At 42.9% G+C, this 22,230-nt stretch overlaps 1 protein-coding gene across 1 annotated transcript; it reads right to left on the bottom strand.

Annotated features, from left to right (window-relative positions):
- Positions 1-2,556: 2,556 nt before the first annotated feature.
- Positions 2,557-22,160, bottom strand: FBXO45 (F-box protein 45). The gene is made up of 3 exons (XM_062209582.1): positions 21,840-22,160; positions 13,771-14,127; positions 2,557-6,634 (listed from the first exon to the last, which is right to left on the bottom strand). The coding sequence occupies exons 1-3, from the start codon at positions 22,158-22,160 to the stop codon at positions 6,449-6,451; spliced, it is 864 nt and encodes a 287-aa protein (XP_062065566.1). The 3' UTR covers positions 2,557-6,448.
- Positions 22,161-22,230: the final 70 nt, after the last annotated feature.

The following is a 22,230-nucleotide window of genomic DNA, read 5'->3' as shown; positions in this document are numbered from 1 at the left end:
ACAACCGGGACTAGAACTTGGTGCCCATATGGGATGCCGGTGCTGCAGGCGGAGGATTAACCAAGTAAGTCACGGTGTCGGCCCCTTGCCTCAAAAATTTAAAGAGACCTTTTAAAGATTCAAAGTGGTAAGACTGTTCCTCAGAGGCCCACTCTGCCTTTCATATAGCTGTAAATATATATATTTTTCTAAATAAAAAGTTCACTTCAGCTCATGGCTCAGGAGGTTCACAGTCTAAGACGGCTGGGTTGTTCTTGCTGGCAGAGCCCTGAGCTGGCAGGCAGCGTCACGTGGCAAGGGGGAACACGTGCGTCTGTCCTATGTCTCTGTGTTCTCTGAGAAAGCCACCAGGATTTAATCACGGGGGCTCCCGCCTAATGACCCAATCCAATCCAATCTCTTCCCAAAGGCCACACTCAGCCACCACCTGTTGCCGCCAGGGTGCACATTAGCAGAAAGGTGGAATGGAAGCAGAGGTTGAACTTTAACCCTGTCATTCAGTGTAGAATGCCACATGCCCAACCCTCCAAGAGCTTTTTTAAATTCCCTTGTAATCCCATTAAAGAAACCATTGCACTGTTTATGGTAGGCTAGTTCCACAGTGGCTTTCACACCAGCTTGTGAGCCACTTCGGAACAGATTGTTTTCATTTTTAGCTTTTCTTCTCATCTCTGTATCTCTAGTACCTGGCAAGAGTCTGGTACAGATGGGAACTAGAAAGTCTGAACTATGAATTGTCTTTTCTGCTTTTTTCATTTGGCTAAATGAATGGGTGGGCGGAGAGTTCCTTCACAATCTCAGAGGCTGTGGCCTCTGTGGTTTTATGGCCACAGAAAACCCAGAGAGGCCTCGAGTCACGATCTGTTCCAGGTGACTCCATAGGCACTTAGGATCACCACCCCTCTAAGGCTGTGCCTGGAAGGGTGGATGCCATTTGCTTGTTTCTCCAGTCTCTGCTACCAACACCTTCCGTCAGGTAGCCAACTGCCCACGCCCGCTACTGCTCCTGGCAATTTGGTCAGATACTGCATCACTCTTTGGTCTAATTGAAGAGGAAGTGGTGTCATTCTGGTTCCAGCCATAAGCCTCCTTTCCTTCGAAGATGAAGGTGATCAACACCAAGGGCACAGATGAAAAATAACACGCTCTTTACATATCAGTTGGAAAAAGAAAACAAATTATCTACATTCAAGTAAGCAGATATCTGGCCTATTCCCTTTGAAAATGCCTCTAATTAATCTAACTTGAGACATGAGCATTTTAACAAATGATTTCAGGGAGTCCTTTTCAAGGGAGGCAAGACCTCAAACCCATTTCTATAATTTGACTTGATTCCCCCTTTTATTTACAGAGGAGAGAAGAGAGGAGAAATACAACCCCGCTAAGTACCATTCTATGAAGAGATGGGATTTGTGCTTCCCCCATCTTTTTCTTTTTTTCTTTTTTTGACAGGCAGAGTGGACAGTGAGAGAGACAGAGAGAAAGGTCTTCCTTTGCTGTTGGTTCACCCTCCAGTGGCTGCTGAGGCTGGTGCGCTGCGGCCAGCGCACCACGCTGATCCGAAGGCAGGAGCCAGGTGCTTCTCCTGGTCTCCCATGGGGTGCAGGACCCAAGCACTTGGGCCATCCTCCACTGCACTCCCGGGCCACAGCAGAGAGCTGGCCTGGAAGAGGGGCAACCAGGACAGAATCTGGCGCCCCGACCAGGACTAGAACCTGGGGTGCCGGCGCCACAGGCCGAGGATTAGCCTATTGAGCCGTGGTGCCGGCCCCCATCTTTTTCAAGAAAACAAATTAAACACTGTCAACAGGATGAGCAAAGGACACTCCCTAAATGATTTACTGCTGGAGTCACTGGCCCAGAAGTGGTACACACAGAAGCTGAGTGACAATCTTCAACCCCGATGGGCTTCTTTGAACAGGCGATATTCTGAAGACTTGGAGACAGGCTGCTCTAAACAACGTTCTAATGAGCTGGGGAAACAAAAAGCAAACATTTGGGGGGAGGATCCAAAAAAGAAATTAGGACAACAGGCTGCTAAAGCTGTTTCTGGTGCCTCCTTCCACTAAACAAAAAGATTCGGAAACTTGACACCTACCTAGTTTTCTCTTAGAAAATTAGAACCCTTTGTGTAAGTTTTCACATATTAATACATGAGGCACCTTTCAGCAGCATCACCAACTGGTCTCAGAAGCCCCTGCTGGGCTCCCTCAGGAGCAGTGCCAGCGCCTCTTAGGACCCTAGGCAAAAGTGGCAGTGGCAAGCGACTGTTAGCTGTGGGTAGTGGCGACAGAACGCAGTCCCCATGGACTGCTCCCTGCCCGGTTCCATCTCAACACAGGAAATGGGGATTCTGTTATTAAAAGCCATGGAACTTACTGGTAAATTCTGTCACAACTTTTGGCTACTAAAGGCACTTCAAAATTTTTCTGACCAATGTGTAAAAAAATTCACTTTTTAAAAATGTAAGCAATCACAGGTGGTGAATGTTTAACTTTTTATTAGGAAACTAAGGCAAAACAGAATTCCAAAAAAATTAAAATACAGAATTCTAATTTTAAATCTAAACAAATAATGAAACTTACACCAAGAACTAAAAGTCAGTGTACCAGTATTCATGAATAAGGGGGAATGGCTAAAATGCATTCACAGTCATTATTCCTCCTTACCAGCCTCAGGTTTGCATCCCTGTCCTTACGACTGCACCTGGACTAAGACACAGAAAGAATGTCCTTCCTATCTGTCTTTCCCTACTCTAGCCTGGGACTTCAGAGGAGCTTCTGCCTCACTGTAGAGTTCTCGGTTTCTTCAGCAAGTGTGTGAGCACCAAAAGGCGGGCACAAAGACGAGTCCGTCAGGGACCCTGTCCTAGTTTAGGGGAGCTAAGACACCAATAAATAATCAATAAATAAAAAGTTTTATACAAGGTATAATGTAACATAGCACGAATTAAGTACAGGTAGAATATAAAACTAAGGAAATGTCAAGGAAGGAGATAACAATTGGCCAGAGGAACTGAGGAACGCTCTGTGGACAGCGTTTGCACTGGGTCTAGATGGTTCCTTCAAAGTGGTCTGGTCGTCTGCCACTGGCCCAACTGTGCTGGTCTCCATCTCTGGAGAGTAAGCATTTTAACATTGATCTTTAAAGCTCCTTAACTCAACTGTTTACCTCTTACAACAATAAAAAACTATTCATGTTACAGTCTCTATAAACAGTAGTTTGAGGACTTAAATTAACTAGGAGAGTTTCCATATGGTGAAGGGCTATTATTTTTGAAACTCTTTCCCCAGTCAAATCGTATCTAAAAGGCAGATGTCTAATCACTGAGCCCATGATTCCAAAAAGTCTACTGGATGAAACCAGCTCAACTGTAGGTGCTTTATCAAATCTATATACAAACATATATGAGTAAGAATGGGAGACGAAATAAAGGCTCAACATTCAAACGCCAAGTAAAGGAAACTATGAAATGATATCTATAACTACAGAATTCCTTGTTTGAAAAATTTTAATTATGAGCCACTGATCATTACAGGCTTTGAGCCTTAATATTTCTTCCTTCCTGTATAAGACCAGACCATTAACACAGCCTATCTCAAATGTAACAGAAGACTGCAATATGAATACACGTAATCTCGGCTTCCGCAGCTGCATGTTGCATTAAGGAAACAAAGAAAGTGCTCCCAATCTCCCAAGTCAACAAAGCAAATTCAACCACATTTTTTCCTGATCAGTTTTGGTTGAAATAGAAAAACTACTACTTTGCTTTTTCAATAGCATTTTTCATTCGTAACACAAGCAGTTGCCCTTTTTTTTTTTCCTTTACCCTCAATATCCTTATGAGGTAGTGAAGGGAGGGAGCCAGGGTTTTTATTTTGCAGATAAGAAAACTCAAGGTGAATTTTAGATCAGTGGTTCTCAACTGCAGTGGTATACTGAAATCACCTCAGAGTTTCAAAAAATCATTATGGCCAGGTTTTATTCCACATCAGTATCAGACTATTGGGGTAGGGGACCCAAAAGTCAGTATTTCTAGAAACACACTTCACAGTAACTCCAAAGGACAGCCAAGGTAGACAATCACTGGCTTAGGTGATTTACACTCAATCTTCAGGTGCAACTGTCTTCCACCTTAAAACTCTCTGCACCAATGAGAAAGACGGCCCATGTCCTTGAACGCTGTAGCAGTTTAATATTCTGCAGACACTACTGGTCTCTAGGAACATATTTATTCATCTGGTTATAAACGAAGGCTCTACACTGCCCTGATGCTCTTGCTGACTAGGAACCTCCATTCTATCAAAGGTGTAAATGGAATATTGGGTGCTTCAATCTTTGATGTAAGAGTGGCTTGTTGTTAATATTTGGGCAGTTATTTGATCCTAGGTTTAATGTGCAATAACCATGTGTTTCTGTTTTTCATTCTGCACCTTCAAAACTTTGTTGCAAATGAATGTTTACTAATAAGACAAAAAAGTCATAACACTCTCAGTAAAAGCTCTTGGAATTGGCCATATCACAACCTGAAAAAGAAACAAGTACTTACAGAACAGTACCACTTTCTAACTAGCCAATCTTCATCCTGAACCAGTTCTCTTCAGCCAAGTTTTAAACTTTGCCAAATTGAGTTGTTCTATGTCAAAAAAATCAATTTCTTTTATCAGCTACACTCTAATACATTTAACATTATCATTTTGTACAAGGAGGTTTCTTCTTGACACAGATATCAAAAACTCTTTAATAAATGTCACACTTTCAAGTGATATACTAAATACACAATAAATACTTGCAAACCTTTCAGGTGGCAACAGCAACCTTTGTTCTATGGCTGAAATCCCTTGCTTCATAGTAGTGATCATTTTAACTCTCAAAGCAACCCAAGATCCCCTGCAAGCTGCTTGCTGTCCCTAATTTTATTAGATTTAAAACAAAATATACATACAGCAATAATCTCAAAAGTACAAAGATTTCACTTGCCTTCGTCAATTCTTATTATCTGAAACCATACAATTTATACTTTCATACAGAAAGATGATGTTTGGTTCTCTTCTAACAAAAGAAAATCTCAGCTCATGTATATTGTATTGTTAATTCAGGAGTATCAGTGATAAGTAAGATGTAAAGTCAAAATAGGAAGTAAAGTTAAGCTCGTCTACAATGAAACTCAAAATGCTGCCAACCTGAAGTTTTCAAAACAGGTGTCATATTTCAAGTCCCATGGGGGCAATTATTTATAATTAAATTAAAAATATTCTTAGCCTGGGTTCAGGTCAGCACTGTTTCAGGTCGGTGAGTAAACATTTTCTTGATAGCCCCAGTGAAGAATCTGAGACTTCGACTGTAGCATGATGTAAACAATATGAAATTAAAACTTTTTGACATTATCTACAGCATTATAAAGTTACAAAATAAAAAGACCATCATTCTTTTATTTTCCAAGGGTCTATGACAATTGCTTTCATGGAGCAAATAGCAATGTTGTATATTGTGAGACACTTTCTCAGCCAAAAAATAAAACCAGACACCATAAGATGCACATCACTATTATGCTTAGATAGATATCTTTGCTGATATATGTATAAATAGAAATAGATTTGCCTTCCCTCAATCTTTAACTAGGAAATTGAGAGATCTTTACTATAATTTTGATGGTTAAAAAAAAAACCCAAGAACCCAACACAGATTGTAAAAGCTATGGGAACTGTTAGCCAAAAACAATACAAAATGAGCCAGTACAACGCATCTCCTCTTAAAATGCTCTTCTTTGTAGTTATCCAATTGCCCCAAAATGTTATTCTAATTTTGTGCCATGTAGCCATGTAGTGGTTTTAAGAAACTGAACTAGAACAAAGCAACCCCTTTGTCCATTTTTTTACAGTTTTTTAAACACACATATTATATATACAACTTTTAAAATAGCTGCACAATTTTATATCTCACTGTTAGAGAAGTGCAGTCCAAGCAGACCATGCTTCTCAATATATTAAAAATATTAAATAAAACCCAACCAGTTTCATACTTTTCTAATAGTCAAGCTGGCTGGGAAAAAAAGGGACTGGAGAAAGAACAGGCAGTTGTAAGATGGGATCAATCTTTCTTCACAAACATACCACTTAAAAATCTTGCTATTTCCTTCTCCCTTTTACAGTGTCTAAAATTTCACCTTTAAAGCTGGAAATGACACATTGCTAATTTAGAGACAAAATCTGTTGCAACATGCATAGGTCAACTGCCCTCTCAACCAACTGCAACCCTGAGGATTTTTCTGGCCCGGTGGAAAGAGGAAACACTAAAATAATCTCTGCTGTAGAGTTGCTTCTCCAGTTTACAACTTCATGTGTTTTCAGGATGTTTCTTGGACATGCACATATGAAACTGTCACTTCATGATTCTACTTTTCACAAGCAGATCTTTCCTCCACTCTTTCACCATAAGAAAGCCACTGTCATCCATCCAAAGGTTTTCCAAGGTAAACCAGTGTCACTTCTGTGTTGCCATATACAGCAGAAACTGCTGGATACAAGCAGACCTTTGGAAGTCCTCTAAAGGCAACACCCAGGAACTCATATCCACGTTCAAAAGCTAAAGTCTTATCTTCCATGTCCAAGATGACTCGAATTCTTTCTCCTATCTGCAAATAGACATCAAAAGAAGGTCAGAAGAAAATCCACCAAGAATACAGCTAGAAGAAACAGACACAAATCAAGAACTTGAAAATATTAAGAAATATGTCTTAAAAGCTATCTAGAAAAATCAGAGGGGGAGCTTTCTGGGTCAGGGAAAAGCATCCAGAGAACAAAACATGTATCATTCTCTTCGCAAATGCTTATTCTGATCACTTTGTTTAAAGCTTCACATGCGATCTACATTTAATTACTGACAATTTAAATGTTCTCCCTAAACAATCCCCAGACTGTATTTATACTTTGTTTAAAGCCTCTTCTTAAGCCTTGGTATGTTTTACTATAAAAGACTTTCTAAATAATCTTGTAGATTATCATATACACACTAGAGAATATCAGTCAAATAAGGATATTACATTCTAATAAATGGTCTTTAAACAGGTCATGGAAATGCATATTATGAAAAAACAATGCAGACTGCAACTTTTTTGCACCAAAATAAATGGATCTTTTAATTCCACTATTCCATAAGCTTTTTAAAGTACCCTCATATACTACAATATGGATGAAACTTGACAACATTATGCTAAAATGAAATAAGCCACACAAAAAGATAAATGCTGTATTATTCCATTTATATGAGGTACCTGGAATAGTCAAATATAGAGAGACAGAAAGTGGAACACAGGGTACCAGGGACTGGGGAATAGGGGAAGTGGAGGGTTTTTCTTTAATGGGTATAGATTTTATGTTGGGGATGATAAAAGTTTTGGGTACAGATACAGTGATGGTATATAACACTGTGAATGAATTTAATGCCACTGAATTGCACATGTACAAACGGAAATGATGCTATAATCTTTTTTTAAGGCAGAGTGACAGAGGCTAAGACAGATCTTCCATCCACTGGTTTACTCTCCAGATGCCCGTAACAACCAGGGCTGGGTCAGGTAGAAGCCAGAAGCCAGGAACCCAAGTGCTTGGACCATCCTTCTATCTCCCAGGTACATTAGCAGGAAGCTGGATTGGAAGCAGAGGATGGATTTGATCCCAGGCACTCTGATACGGTATGTGGTGTCCTAAGCAGTGGCTTAACCCACTGCACCACAACGCTTGCCCCGAATATAACACAATAAAAATTAAAAAAAAAATCACTGTAATATAACACTTAAGTCTTTAAACTTTGAAAGTAGTTCCATATACCATGTGAAACATATAATCAGAAGTAGTTCTGACTACAAATTCTAAATATGCAGAATAGGCTTATAAAATAGTCAATGCAGTCCACTGCTCTGAAACATCTGTTGATTATATATACAGTACCACGGCCTGTTAAACTAAATGGAAAGCTCAGTATATCTAATTCTTTTCTTATTTGGAAAAGCAAAAAAATAAGAATGTTGCATCTATATACTCAGAGGCAGAAGGCCCCAACATCTACAACCAAAAATCAAAATTTTATACTTCCTGATTATGATAACCCCTGCTGTTGTCATGTAGTCTCCTTTTTTGTATATTCTGTCACAAATGATTCCCAACATGTTTTTTCCCACTGTTTACCCTACTCACAGATTAACCCAAAACCTATTTGATGGACCTAAGAACCTCCAAATCATCACTACCACCATAGCTACCAACAAAACATGAACAATAATAACAAGACAGGAATAAAATGCTAATTTGTGGGGTATTTATTTTGAGATTTATCTGTATTATCTCATTTAATCCTCACATCAACCTTATGAGTTAGCTCTATTTTACAGAAGATGATATTAAGAAGACAGAACTACTTTGGCTGAAATCTCCAAGTGTGCTCCACCTATGAGCAAGTAGCAAGCACACAGCACAGGCAACAGACAGAAGTCTTACAAGCTGCAGGTACAAGTGGGTAAAATGGAGGTAGCAGAGCAACTGCAAAAAGAATGAACTCCAGAAACAACAGAACCACAAAAACGATGAGCTCTACAACCTGAGATATGAACTTTGCCCAGATCCCTGTGTGACCATCATATTACACAGGTAGAGGAAACCAGGCTGAGAAAGCAGCAAAGATGAAAAAAAAATTGAACAAAGACATCAGCCACTATTCACCACAGGCGAGACAGAGTTCATAGATTGAGTCCAGTCAACTACCCACTATAACAAAACCTATGCTCTTAAGAATAATAAAGTTTTTAGAAAAACAGAGCATTCTAGGATCATTAGAACATTTTACCCACATGTTCAGTTTTTAATTTAAAACTTACTAAATATGAAAAGCAGGAAAGTGTGATTCATACTCAGGGAGGGAAAAAAAAAGCAGTCAATAAAAACTAACTTCAAGTGAGCCAAGATTCCGATTTGACAAAGTCTTCAAAGGAACTGTTATAAATATGTCCAAAGATGAAAAAAAGATACAGTATTTATGAGTGAATAAATAGGGAATTTCAATAGAGGAAAAAAGAAACCAGGACAGGCTTTTGATGTAGTAAGATTTTTTAAAAAATATTTTATTATTTATTTGAAAGTCAGAATTACAGAGAAAGAGAGTTAGAGGCAGAGAGAGAGTTAGAGAGAGAGAGAGAGAGAGAGAGAGATCTTCCATCCGCTGATTCACTCCCCAAATGGCTGCAATGGCCGAGGCTAGCAGTAGAAGATGGCCCAAGTGCTTGGGCCCCTGCACTCGCGTAGGGAAACCCGGAGGAAGCTCCTGGCTCCTGATCAGTGCAGTTCTGGCCATTGCAGCCAGTTGGGGAGTGAACCAGCAGATGGAAGATCTCTCTCTCTCTGCTTCTCTGTAACTCTGCCTTCAAATAAATAAATAAATCGAAAGAGAGAGAGAAAGAAAGGAAGGAAGGAAGCAAGAAAGAAAAGGAAGGAAGAAAAAGGAAAGAAGGAAAGAAAGAAAAAGAGAAAAAGAGAGAGAGAGAGAGAAAGAGAGAGAGAGAAAGAAAGAGAGCCAGTCAGCCAGCCAGCCGCTTCGGGGCTGGGCCAGGCCAAAGCCAGAAGCCAGGAGCCTCCTGTGGGTCTCTCACATGGGTGCAGGGGCCCAAGGACTTGGGTCATCTTCCTCTGAGTTCCTAGGTACATCAGCAGGAGCTGGATTGGAAGCGGAGCAGCTGGGACTCAAACAGGCACCCATATGAGATGCTGGCGTTGCAGGCAGAGGCTTAACCTTCCACACCACAACAGCGACCCCCAATGTAGCAGTTAGATACTACCTGGGATGGAGTGCTAGGGTTTGGGTCCTGGCTCTGCTCTTGATTCCAGGTCCCTGCTGATGTGCACTCTGGAAGGCAGGAGATAATGGTTCAAGTACTTAGGTCCTGCCACCCATGTGGGAGACTCAGACTGAGTTTCCAGCTCCTGGCTTTGGCCTGGCCCAATCCTAGCTGTTGCAGGCATCTGGGGAGTGAACAAGTGGATGAGATGGAAGATCTCTGTCTCTGTCTTTCAAAATAAGTAAATAAAATTATTTTATTTTTAAAAGATTTATTTATTTATTTGAAAGGCAGAGTTACAGAGAGGCAGAGAGAGAGAGAGGTCTTTCATCTGCTGGTTCACTCCCCAAATGGCCACAATGGGTGGAGCTGCGCTGATCCAAAGTCAGGAGCTTCTTCCGGTCTCCCACATGGATGCAGGGGCCCAAGGACTTGGGATATCTCCTACTGCTTTCTCAGGCCATAGCAGAGAGCTAGATTGAAAATGGAGCAGCTAGGACACAAACCCACGCACATATGGGATGCCAGCACTGCAGGTAGTGGCTTTACCCTCTATGCCACAGTGCCAGCCCAGTAAAATTATTTTAAAAAGAAATGAAACCAAATGAAAATTGTAGAGCTGAAAAGTATAAAAACCAAAGTTCACTAGCCTGGATCAATAGCAGAGTTCAGACAACAGAAGAAAGAACCTATGAAGTTGAAGACAGAGCAATAGAAATCATCCAAACCAAAGAAAAAGGGAAAAAAAAAAGAATATAACTAGACAATTTAAAGCAATCCAACAATTACATTAAATGTAAGTGGTCAAACATTCAAAAGGCAGAGACTATGAGACTGCGTTAGATAAAAAGATCCAACCACCTGCTATCTAGAACACTCACTTTAAATACAAAGACAAAATTACAGTAAACAGATGGAAAAAGGGAAATTTGCAATAGTAAGCATAAGAAAGCTAGAGTGGGTATATCAATATCAAATAAAACAAACTTAGAGATAATTACTAGAGACTAAGAAGGTCAACTCATAATGATAAAATTAATAAGGGGAGACAGAACAATTACAAATGTATATGCATCTAATAACAAATTCTAAAACATGTAAAGCAAAAACTGACAGAACTGAGACAAATTAGCAAGTAAATTGGAGACTTCAGAAATAGAAGAATACCAAGGAAAATCAGCATCAATATACAAGATTTGAACACTCTCAACCAATTTGACCAAACTGCCTTTTAAAGAACATTCTATTCAACAACAGAATCTACTTTATTTTCAAGCACACAGGAAACACCACGATAAATCATATTCAGGGAATAAAGTAAGTCTTAATAAATTTGAAAGGACTGAAATCATACAGAGTATATTATTTTAAAAACAAAGATTTAAGTACTTTCACTACATCATCACAAAGGTAATGACAGGACTGTACCTTCAGTAATCATTAAGCCCTGACAACTTTTTCCTTAGGGTATTCTCAGAGCTGAAAGGACAATGAGGAAAGGACTCTTATGAAATACATCCTCCAAGTTTTTATACCTCAGGAAATGGGATATATTTTTAGTTCTTCTTTAGTATGCCTGACTAGAGGTTGTTACTGAAGCTAGGGCTTTCAAGCTACACATGAATCTGAAATATGCAACCCATAGCTCCTAAAGATGTCCAACTTCATATCAGATTGTGTTTTTCTGACAAAATTATGGTAATAATATGGCTTTTAAAATATGAATAATGTTTTTAATTCACTTATTTATTTGAAAAGCCAAAGAGAGACAGACAATGTGCTCCCACTCACTGGTGCAAGCTCCAAATGCTGGCACTAGCAGGCCTGGGTCAGGCGGAAGTCATAAAACCAAGAACTCAAACCAGTTCTCCCACATGGATGGCAAGAATCCAATTACTTGAGCTATCACTGCTACATCCCAGGGACTGCATTAGCAAGATGCTGAGGTCAGGGGCTGGCGCCTCTGGCACTGTGGGCACAAGTTCAAGTCCTAGCTGTTCCACTTCGATCCAGCTCCCTGTTAATATGCCTGGGAAAGCAGCAGAGGATGGCCCAAGTGTTTGGGCCATGTACCCACGCTGGAGATCTGGAAGGCCTGGCTCCTGGTTTCCGACTGGCCCAGGTCTGGCCACTGTGTCTCTATAACTCTACCTGTCCAAATGTATAAATAAATCTTTTTTTTTTTTGGACAGGCAGAGTTAGACAGTGAGAGAGAGAGAGAGAAAGGTCTTCCTTTTTCCGTTGGTTCACCCCCCAATTGGCCGCTACCGCCAGTGTGTTGCAGCCAGCGCGCTGCGCCGATCCAAAGCCAAGAGCCAGGTGCTTCCTCCTGGTCTCCCATGCGGGTACAGGGCCCTCCACTGCATTCCCCGGCCACAGCAGAGAGCTGGACTGGAAGAGGAGCAATGGGACAGAATCTGGCGCCCCAACTGGGACTGGAACCCAGGGTGCCGGCACCGCAGGTGGAGGATTAGCCTAGTGAGCCACGGTGCTGGCCATAAATAAATCTTAAAAAAAAAAAAAAGAATGGCTGGAGTCAGAACTCAAGAGTTGCATATTGAACCCAGGTACTCCTACATGGGACATGGGGATATTAACCATTAGGCTAAATTTGCCTGCCCTGGAATTATAATTTTGACTCTAGAATCATATGAGTACAGATAAGGCTAAAATGAAAGAATAAAAATGTAGCAGTTTGCCTGAACTTGCATTTCTACAGAAATCATTGATGCTGGGGCCAGCACTGTGGCATGGCAGGTTAAGCGGCCGCCTGTGCTGCCGGCATCCCACGTGGGCGCCGGTTTGAATCCCGGCTGCTCCACTTCCAATCCAGCTCTCTGCTATGGCCTGGGAAAGCAGTAGAAGATGGTCCATGTCCTTGGGCCCCTGCACCCAGAAGAAGCTCCTGGCTTCAGATTGGCACAGCTCTGGCCATTGTGGCCAATTGGGGAGTGAACCAGTGGATGGACGACCTCTCTCTCTCTCTGTGTAACTCTGACTTGCAAATAAATAAATAAACCTTAAAAAAAAAAAAAAAAAGGCTGGCGCCGCGGCTCAATAGGCTAATCCTCCGCCTAGTGGCGCCAGCACACCGGGTTCCAGTCCCGGTCGGGGCGCCGGATTCTATCCCAGTTGCCCCTCTTCCAGGCCAGCTCTCTGCTATGGCCCGGGAGTGCAGTGGAGGATGGCCCAAGTGCTTGGGCCCTGCACCCCATGGGAGACCAGGAGAAGCACCTGGCTCCTGCCATCGGATCAGCGCGGTGCGCTGGCCGCAGCACGCCAACTGCGGCGGCCATTGGAGGGTGAACCAATGGCAAAAGGAAGACCTTTCTCTCTGTCTCTCTCTCACTGTCCACTCTGCCTGTAAAAAAAAAAAAAAAAAAAAAAAAAAAGAAATCGCTGAAGTCTCCAGGGGCTTTGAGTCTACACACAGATGAACAAGTATCAGAGCACAAGTATGGTGTGCACGCACACAGGTGCACTAGCTGGAGTGAAATATTGAGAAAAAAGAACAATCAGATGTGCTACGACTTAGCTAATCTGACAATCTACAACACGAGCTGACAAACTAAGACCCCTGGGCTAAATCTGCCCTATGGCTCATAAGTAAGGTCGTACTAGAACACAGCCATGGTCATCCGCTCACATATTATTACAGCTGCTTTCACGCTGTTAACAAAAGAATTTAAAACTGAACTGCAAAGCTGAAAATATTTTCTATCTGGCCCTGCACAAGAAAGTCTGCCAACCCCTGACCTATAGCAAAGATGGGTTGCCCAAAGTCAAATAGGTATTAGGAAACAAATGCTGAGACATGCCACTGACATCATTTATTTTAAAATTACCAAAAAAAGACACAGCTGCTACAAAAATGTATAAATTTAAAACAAATGAAAGCATGATTTGACAAAAGCCCACACTTGAGAAAATATCTAGTTTCTCACCTGATATTTTGGTGCATTGTTGCACTGAGGAAAACTGCCGTTGACTTCCCCATTATGCAGTAGATTATTGTCCACCAGATTCCAGCCCCAGCTCTGGTCGTCACTGCCTAGCAATGCCACGTAACCTTGGCACTGCATGGGGGCTCGCTTTGTGGCAATTCCAATCACTGCCACGGTACCCAGCGGGCCCTCCCACCACACTTCCCATGCATGGCGGCCCTCAGTGAAACCGATCTTGGTCCTTGCACCATCAGTGCTCTGAGCGATAGGGTTTCGATGTAAAGTAAAGCCATTCTTCTTAATATAGACATTCCTGGAGCAGTCATTAGTGCTGAAGGCATGTTGGAAAGCACGTACCTGAAAAGACGAGAAAAACATCAAAGGAAACAGAAATTTTATTTTGCTCAGATGTTAAAAAAATACCCAAACTTCAGGGTATATATTTTTAAATATTAAAGTTATGTATGGTTTTTTTTAATTTTTTTTTAATTTTTTTTATTTTTTGACAGGCAGAGTGGACAGTGAGAGAGAGACAGAGAGAAAAGTCTTCCTTTTGCCGTTGGTTCACCCTCCAATGGCTGCCGCGGTAGGCGCGCTGCGGCCGGCGCACCGCGCCAATCCGATGGCAAGAGCCAGGTGCTTCTCCTGGTCTCCCATGGGGTGCAGGGCCCAAGCACTTGGGCTATCCTCCACTGTACTCCCTGGCCACAGCTGAGAGCTGGCCTGGAAGAGAGGCAACCGGGACAGGATCGGTGCCCCGACCGGGACTAGAACCCGGTGTGCCGGCGCCGCAAGGCGGAGGATTAGCCTAGTGAGCCGCGGCGCCAGCCAAGTTATGTATGTTTTAAACAACACAATAAGAATTTCCAAATAATAAAGTTTGAGTAGGAGACTAACATAATAAATTGTACAATATTAAAAATAACTACCAACTGTTTTGTCACTGATCAAAATTCTAAAGTGTAGTAAAATTTCTCTAAATAGACTTCTTAAAACAGCAAAAGATATACACAAAACACTTTGTATTTTAGAGACAACGAAATGTATATGGGTGAAATAATGATACCTGGGAATTGCTCTGAGGTATCACGGGTGGACTGGAGAGCGGGTGGGATAAACACGAAACTCAATGCACCGTGAAATAGTCATTGGGAAATGAATATAGGGAAGGATTGTTTCCTCTATTTTTGTTTATATTTGAATTTGTATATCAAAAACCTAAGAGATGAACAGTTTTCATATTGGCAGCACTGTCATAAAAAAGTTATGTTTTATGTAAAATAGAGATCTTAGTCATGGTAGACCTAAACTTAATGAAAAATTTTAGTAACCGCAAATTTCCTTAGGTCCTTAGTCTACCTGTTGGGTATCACTCATATACTGAGACAGCACCAATCACATTTTACCAAACCGAATAATCCCCCAAACAACATCTAAATTCAACCAGGAGGACTTAATAAAGAGAGATTCATCAAGAGCCAGAATAGGACAGTTAGATGATGTCCGCAATGGCTGCGGCTAGGCCAGGCTAAAGCCAGGAGCCAAGAGCTTCTTCCAGCTCTCTGTATGGCCTGGGAAGGCAGTAGAAGATGGCCCAAGTCCTTGGGCCCCTGCACCCATGTGGGAGACCAGGAAGAAGTTCCTGACTCCTGACTTCGGATCGGCGCAGCTCTGTTGTAGCCAACTGGGGAGTGAACCAGTGATGGAAGACCTCTCCCTCTCTCTCTTTCTCTCTCTGTAACTCTTTCAAATAAATAAATAAATCTTAAAAAAAAAAAAAAAAGAAAGAAAAAAGTGTTAACTGTTAAATTAACAACAGGAGTCACTGTGCACTAACTCCCCATGCAGGACCTCTGTCCTCAATGAGTTGTATTGTGAGAGTTAACTGTGGAACTAGTTCTCAGTTTTGTGTGTGTGTGTGCACGTGTGCAAACTGTTGAAATCTTTACTTAATACAGAGTTGGTCTTCTGTGTACAAAGTTAATTGAAAATGAATCTTAATGGAGAATGGGACTGGCAAGGGGAGAGGGGAGGAGGAGGAGTAGGGGTGGGAGGATGGGTATTGTGGGAAGAATAACTATATTCCTAAAGTTGTTCTTATGAAATTTATATTCCTTAAAAAATAAATCTTAAAAAAAAATAAAGAAGAATGCTGCTGGGGACATTCTCAACTCATCTAAGTGCCCGGGTCCAGATCCTGGCTGTTTCCAATTCTAGCTTCTTGCCATATGCACACTGCAAGGCAGCAGTTGCTGGTTTAAGTAGTTGGGTCTCTGCCACCACGTAGGATACCAGGATTGAGTTCCAGGCTGTTGTCTTTGGCCTGGCCTAGTCATGCTGTTTCAGGCATTTGGGGAGTATACCAGCAGAAGGAAAATCTCTGTCTTTTAGACAAAAATAAATAAAATTTTAAAAAGATAATTATCTCCTCATTATAAAATAATGAATTAGTAATTTCCTATACTTATCCAATTGTTGTAAGTTCCAGTTGCTTTTTCTCCTTGTCACACTGACACTTCCGACAACTTCTTTCTCAAACTTCTGTGACATCTTCCTATTTTCCTGGACGGATCCTTTACTGTATTTTTTTTTTTTCTGGTGAGCACCTTTCCTCTGCCCCACAAAATTTTCCAAAGTCAATCCTTAACCCTCAGTCCTTCCAGATGTTTCTAAAACAGCACCTTTAATATATCTCGTCCTAGGTAATAAACTTTGATAGCTCCATATTTAATATCATTAACTGTCATTTCTTCTGTTTTTCAGAGTCTTCAGATTTGCTTCCACTTATTTCCCTTTCTACCTCTATGCTGTCCTTGCCTGTGGTATCCTATCTGCTTTTTTCCTCACACATCATCCTCTAAGACCAGCTCCAGGAAGCTATTCTTAACCAGGACCACCCAAGTTCCCTCATTTCTCTCTCCTAAATTCCTACTCATTATTGCTTGCATCACACAATATATAATCTATAGATCTTGCTTTTTAATGCACCTCTAGCCACTTTATTCTGGTAAAAGAAAAAACTGGGGGAAAAACAGAATCTAATCTAAATTGATCAGAAGAGCAGAAGAGTATGGATTTGTTCTCTACCACAGCTTTCCTAGCCACCTGCTTCTCCCTCCACTTATCTATCTATTCAGGTCTTTAGTATCTCTGGCATAGGCACTAACCTCTAACCTCTGCCCCCTCGGATTCATTTTATGGCCTGTTTTGTTTTTGAGAGACAGAGCTACACATCTATAGGTTCAATTCCCCAACTGCCCACAAAGGCTCCTGGCTCAGTGCCAAAGCTGGGAGCCAGGAACACAAACCAGATCTCCCATGTGGGTAGCAGGAACACAATTATTTGAGCCATTATCACTTTCTCCCAGGGTCTGCACTGGCAGGAAGCCAGAGTCAAAAGTCAACCTGGGTCTCAAACCCAAGTACTTTAATATGAAATGTGAGGGCCTTGAGACTGCTAGGCCAATCACCTGTGCTGGCCTGTTTGTTTGTTTGCTTTGTTTTTTTTAATCACTCCCCAAGGGTCCAGAGTTGCAGCATGGCAAGTCAGACCCCCGCTTGTGACATCCACATCCCATATAGGTGACATATAGCTTCAAGACCCAGCTGCTCCACTACCCATCCAGCTCCCTGCTATTTGGGGAGTGAATCAGTGGATGGGAGATCTCTCTCCCTCTCTGCCTTTCAAGTAAATAAAAAATAAATCTTTGGGGCCAGCACTGTGGGGCCACCTGCAGCACCGGCATCCCATCTGGATGTCAAATTTGTGTCCCAGCTGCTCCTCTTCTGATCATGCTCTCTGGTATGGCCTGGAAAAGCAGTGGAAGATGGCCCAAGTGTCTGGGCCCCTGCACCCATGTGAGAGACCAGGAAGAAGCTCCTGGCTTTGGATCAGCCCAGTCCAGCCATTGTGGCCATTTGGGGAGTGAACCAATGGATGGAAAATCCTCCTCTCTCTAACTCTGCCTCTCAAATAAATAAAATCTTTAAATAAATCAATCTTTATATTTAAGAATACCTCCCCTTTCAAAGTTCTATAGTTCCCAAATATAGAACAAAGCCCAAACTATATACTGAAGGCTGTTTCAAGGCCACTCATGTTATAATCATATTCCCCACTATTGCCCTTTGTTCAGTCTAATTGCTTACAATTTTATATCTTTAGACCTTTCCTTGAAGCTTCAACTTCTAAGATTTATTTATTTGAAGAACAGAGTTACAAATAGAGTGAGAGACAGAGAGAGATCGTCCCATCTGCTGGTTCACTTCCCAAATAGCCACAAAAGCCATGGCTAGGCCAGGCCAAACACTAGTTGCTTCATCGAGGTCTCCCGTGTGGGTGCAGGGGCTCAAATACTTGGGCCATTCTCCACTGTTTTCCCAGGTACATCAGCAGGGCACCAGATCGAAAGCGGAGCAGACTGGTGCCCATAGGGGAGGCCAGCACCACAGCTGGCAGCTTAATCTGCCCTAAGCTCCAACTTCTAACAGCTACCTACCTGAAATCTCAGTTGTCTTAAAAACATGGTAACTACCCTACCATCACTGAATTCATTGCAATTCCTCCAAATTCCAGCCCAACTGATCCCTGTATTATGAGAGCTATTCCCAGCATCTTTCTTCCTCATCCATTTAAAATCACTATCAAGTCCTATAGATCTTACCTCCTAAATCTGTTCAATTCTTTCCATCTCACGCACTACTTACTTCCTAACTGATATACTGTATTTCCAAGGTCCTCCTCTAACATGACTTCACATTGAAGTCAGAAATAACCTCTTAACAATGCAAAACAGTCTGAGGTGGGGATTTGGCCTAATGGTTAAGACACTGCTTAAAATATCCACTCCCACACTGAAGTGCCTAGGTTTGGTACATGGCTCTGGCTCCTGATTCCAGCTTCCTACCAATTAATGCGGATCTTGGGAAGCAGCTGGTGACGGCTCAGATGGCTCAGGTGGTCGGGTCCCTGCTACCCAAGTAGGAGACCTGGATTGAGTTCCCAGCTTCAGCCTGGCTCAGCTGCAGGTGTTGCAGGCATTTGGGAAGTGAATCAGCAGATGGAAGCTCTCTGGCTGTCTCTATACTAATAAATATTTTAAAAATGGAAAATAATCACAACACCAATTCCCACACTCCTGAATCTCTGTAGTGTACAATTTGCATTGGCTTCCCTGTAGTTTGGCCCTGGTCTACCTCTTCCACCTTACCTCAAACTGGCATCACCTGTGCTCTCTATGCTCCAGCCACACTGACATACTATTTCTTATACTTACCAAGTTCCCTGCCAGAAGGCTCTTCTATTCCCCCTTGGCCTATGTATCCTGATCCTTCAAGTCTCAGTTCACAGGCACCTGTGAGAAAGTGTTCCCTCACCTCCTTACCTAGGTCAAATCCTCCACTGCACTCAGGACACTATGTATATCTGCTTTATACTCAGTCCACGCAGTTTCACAGCTTGAGTGATTATTTGGTTAACAGCCATTCCCACACTAGATTGCAAGCTCTAAAAGGCAAGGCAACCTTAAGTGCAAAACTGAGCATGGTGCCTGGCACTCATATATTTTTTTTTTTTTCAGACTCTTATCTATTTGAAAGAGTTACAGAGAGAGGTAGAGCCAATGAGAGAAAGAGGTGTCTTCTATCTGCTGGTTCACTCCCCAGATGACCGCAACGGCCACAGCCGAGCTGATCCGAAGACAGGAGCCAGCAGCTTCCACTCGGTCTCCCACACGGTTCAGGAGCCCAAGGACCTGGGCCATCCTCCCTGCCCTCCCAGATCATAGCAAAGAGCTGGATCTGAAGTGCAACAGCCGGGACTTGAACCGGTGCCCATATGGGATGCCGGCACTACAGGCCAGGGCTTTAACCCACTGTGCCACAGCGCCAGCCCCAGCACTCATATTTTTAAATAAAAATATATATTGTACAGACTCTTTGCCTTCCTGTTGTTCTGTTTCTGCTCTCTTTGTACAACTTTCAGATCATCCTCAAAATTCAGCTCAAATACAATTCATCCTCAAATCTTCTCCAATCCTCCAAATTGTAAATTTCTCCTGTCACGAAACTATTCCAACATGATTTTTTTTAATTTAACAGGTAGAGTTACAGACAGTGAAAGGGAGAGACAGAGAGAAAGGTCTTCCTTCCATTGGTTCACTCCTCAAATGGCCGCTATGGCTGGAACTGGGCTGAACTGAAGCCAGGAGCCAGGTGCTTTTTCCAGGTCTCCTACACAGGTACAGGTGCCCAAGCACCTGGGCCATCTTCTGCTTTCCCAGGCCATAGCAGAGAGCTGGATCGGAAGAGGGGCAGCCGGGAATAAAAATGGCACCCATATAGGATGCCGATGCCATAGGCAGAGGATTAACCTACTGCGCCACAGCGCCAGCCCTTCTTGTATGTTTTTTCTATCATTGATACAATGGAACAATTTCTACCATGCAATACAGTTACTTTTAAATATTTTTTTCTCTTCTATTAGCCTGGGGATTTCCCTATTAGCCTACCTGACTCTCTTTGAAATTAATCTCTTATCTTCAAGTTACTCAAGGAAAGTCCTGCAACACCTGAATGAACGTGAGATTAGTACAAGCCTACAGCACCTCCAGTGCACACTGCAGAAAAGCAAAGCCTTAAAGACTTAGAAAACCCACAATCCTGCAGGAAGGATACAGAAGAAATTACAGCTTTAGACTGCTACCAAGCAGGCAACTAGGTAGCAGGGGGACAAGGGCCAAAAGAAGACACTTCGATATATCTCATTTTGCTTCTATTGAAGCTTAACTCACATGGACACATTATCCATTACATACTATATGAATCTTGACTTAAGCCAACATATGTAACATGTCACAAATTAATTGCCAAAAAGTTGCAATTTAAAACCCAAACCAACAGACTTTATGTTAAAATAAAAGCTGAATAAAACCTGAGACATGTGCATACTGACCAGGCAAAATAGGACAAAACTGAATTTTCTGCACTCTCCCACATAAATTTCACCTAGTATACACATACTGTCCTAGTAAATGTTACTTTATTTGCTAAAAAAACAGCTTGATAGTTTACATATTTAACAGCCAAGTTCCTTATCTTATTAACTAAAGGCTGTCTCACAGAATACATTTTGTATTTCACATAAAAAAGCCTTTCTTACTCTGATACAACTCTTGGCCCCTGCAGTCTCCCACACTTCAGGTCGGGCATCCTCTGACATATATGCATACACACACACACACACACACTGTTGTGCTGAATGTCACCCAGTCGCAAGCCCAAGGCTTTTTATTTATATGAGCTGAAGAATCTTCTCCCCCTACCATAACCTGTCATTTTTATTTGGTATATGAAGGTGTCAGGAATATACCCAAGAATCTAAGAGGAAAAAAAGCAGTAGTGAAACTGGAATCAGCACCCTAGAGGACACATGGACACAGCCCCGACACACCAAGGTGGGACTATGAAAAAGTTGGCAACCAACAGCCATTAAGAGCAGCCACAAGGCAGTACCACGCCGGTTAAGTGGTGCCGCAGGAGGTTCTGGCTGTGCCTGTATCTTCAAAGTTAGCAGGCACACTCACTCATAAGCCTGAAATAACAGTGGAGGGGACGAAAGATAACTTGGGCAAAAATACAGAAAAAAATGGTTAGGGATCAGAGCTTGGAAAGGCGAGGTTAAAGCAACCGAGACGACTTAGTATAACAGAAGTATCTGGAGGCCAGAGGGGAAACAGGGTGAGTATGGAAAGGCACAACAATAGCGGTGGTCTCTCTCTAGGAAGAAAGTCAGTCCAAAGTGGAAAGAGTGATGGAAATCAGGGATGGGGAACCATGCCGCCTTTGAAAAAGTCATCGCGGAAGTGGGGCGGGTTAAAGAGAAGAACTTCATTCCAGAGAAAAGCCGATCTTTGCGGGGGCGGGAGGGTGAGGAAGGTACCGACGCGAGCGTGCAAAGGCGGGATGGCGAGGCGAGGCGAGCCGTCTGACTCAGAAGCTTCGCGGGCAAGCACCGCGAGCGGCGCCAAGGAGCGCGCCAGGGGCAGCGGCGTGGCCCGGGGTTCCCTCACCTTGGCCTTGTAGCTGGGCAGGTTGCAGAGGATGTCCGTGCGCAGAGCCTCCTCTGCCAGGCTGCGGGCGCACAGGCTCCGCCACACCTCGCTGTTCTCGTCGCCGTGCAGGCAGCGGTACCAGTGCTTGCACACCAGGGCGCAGCTCCGCAGCTCGGACAGCTCCAGGTACGAGAACACCAACTCCAGCACCCGGCTCGGCAGCCGGCCCCCGGCCCCCGCGGACCCGGAGCCCGAGCTCGCACCCGCGCCGCCGCCGCCGCCGCCACTGCAGCCAGCACCGCCCGAGGCTGCCCCAGCCCCCGGGGCTGGAGCCGCCATCGCCTCACCAGCCGGCCCGAAGGCCGCCGCCGCCGCCGCTACCCCCCCGTCTCTGCGCGAGAGGCCGAGC

The sequence above is a fragment of the Lepus europaeus genome, chromosome 2 (assembly GCF_033115175.1).
Source record: "Lepus europaeus isolate LE1 chromosome 2, mLepTim1.pri, whole genome shotgun sequence".
NCBI classification, from domain to species: Eukaryota; Metazoa; Chordata; class Mammalia; order Lagomorpha; family Leporidae; genus Lepus; species Lepus europaeus.
This window is presented reverse-complemented; position numbering and strand designations above follow the sequence as displayed.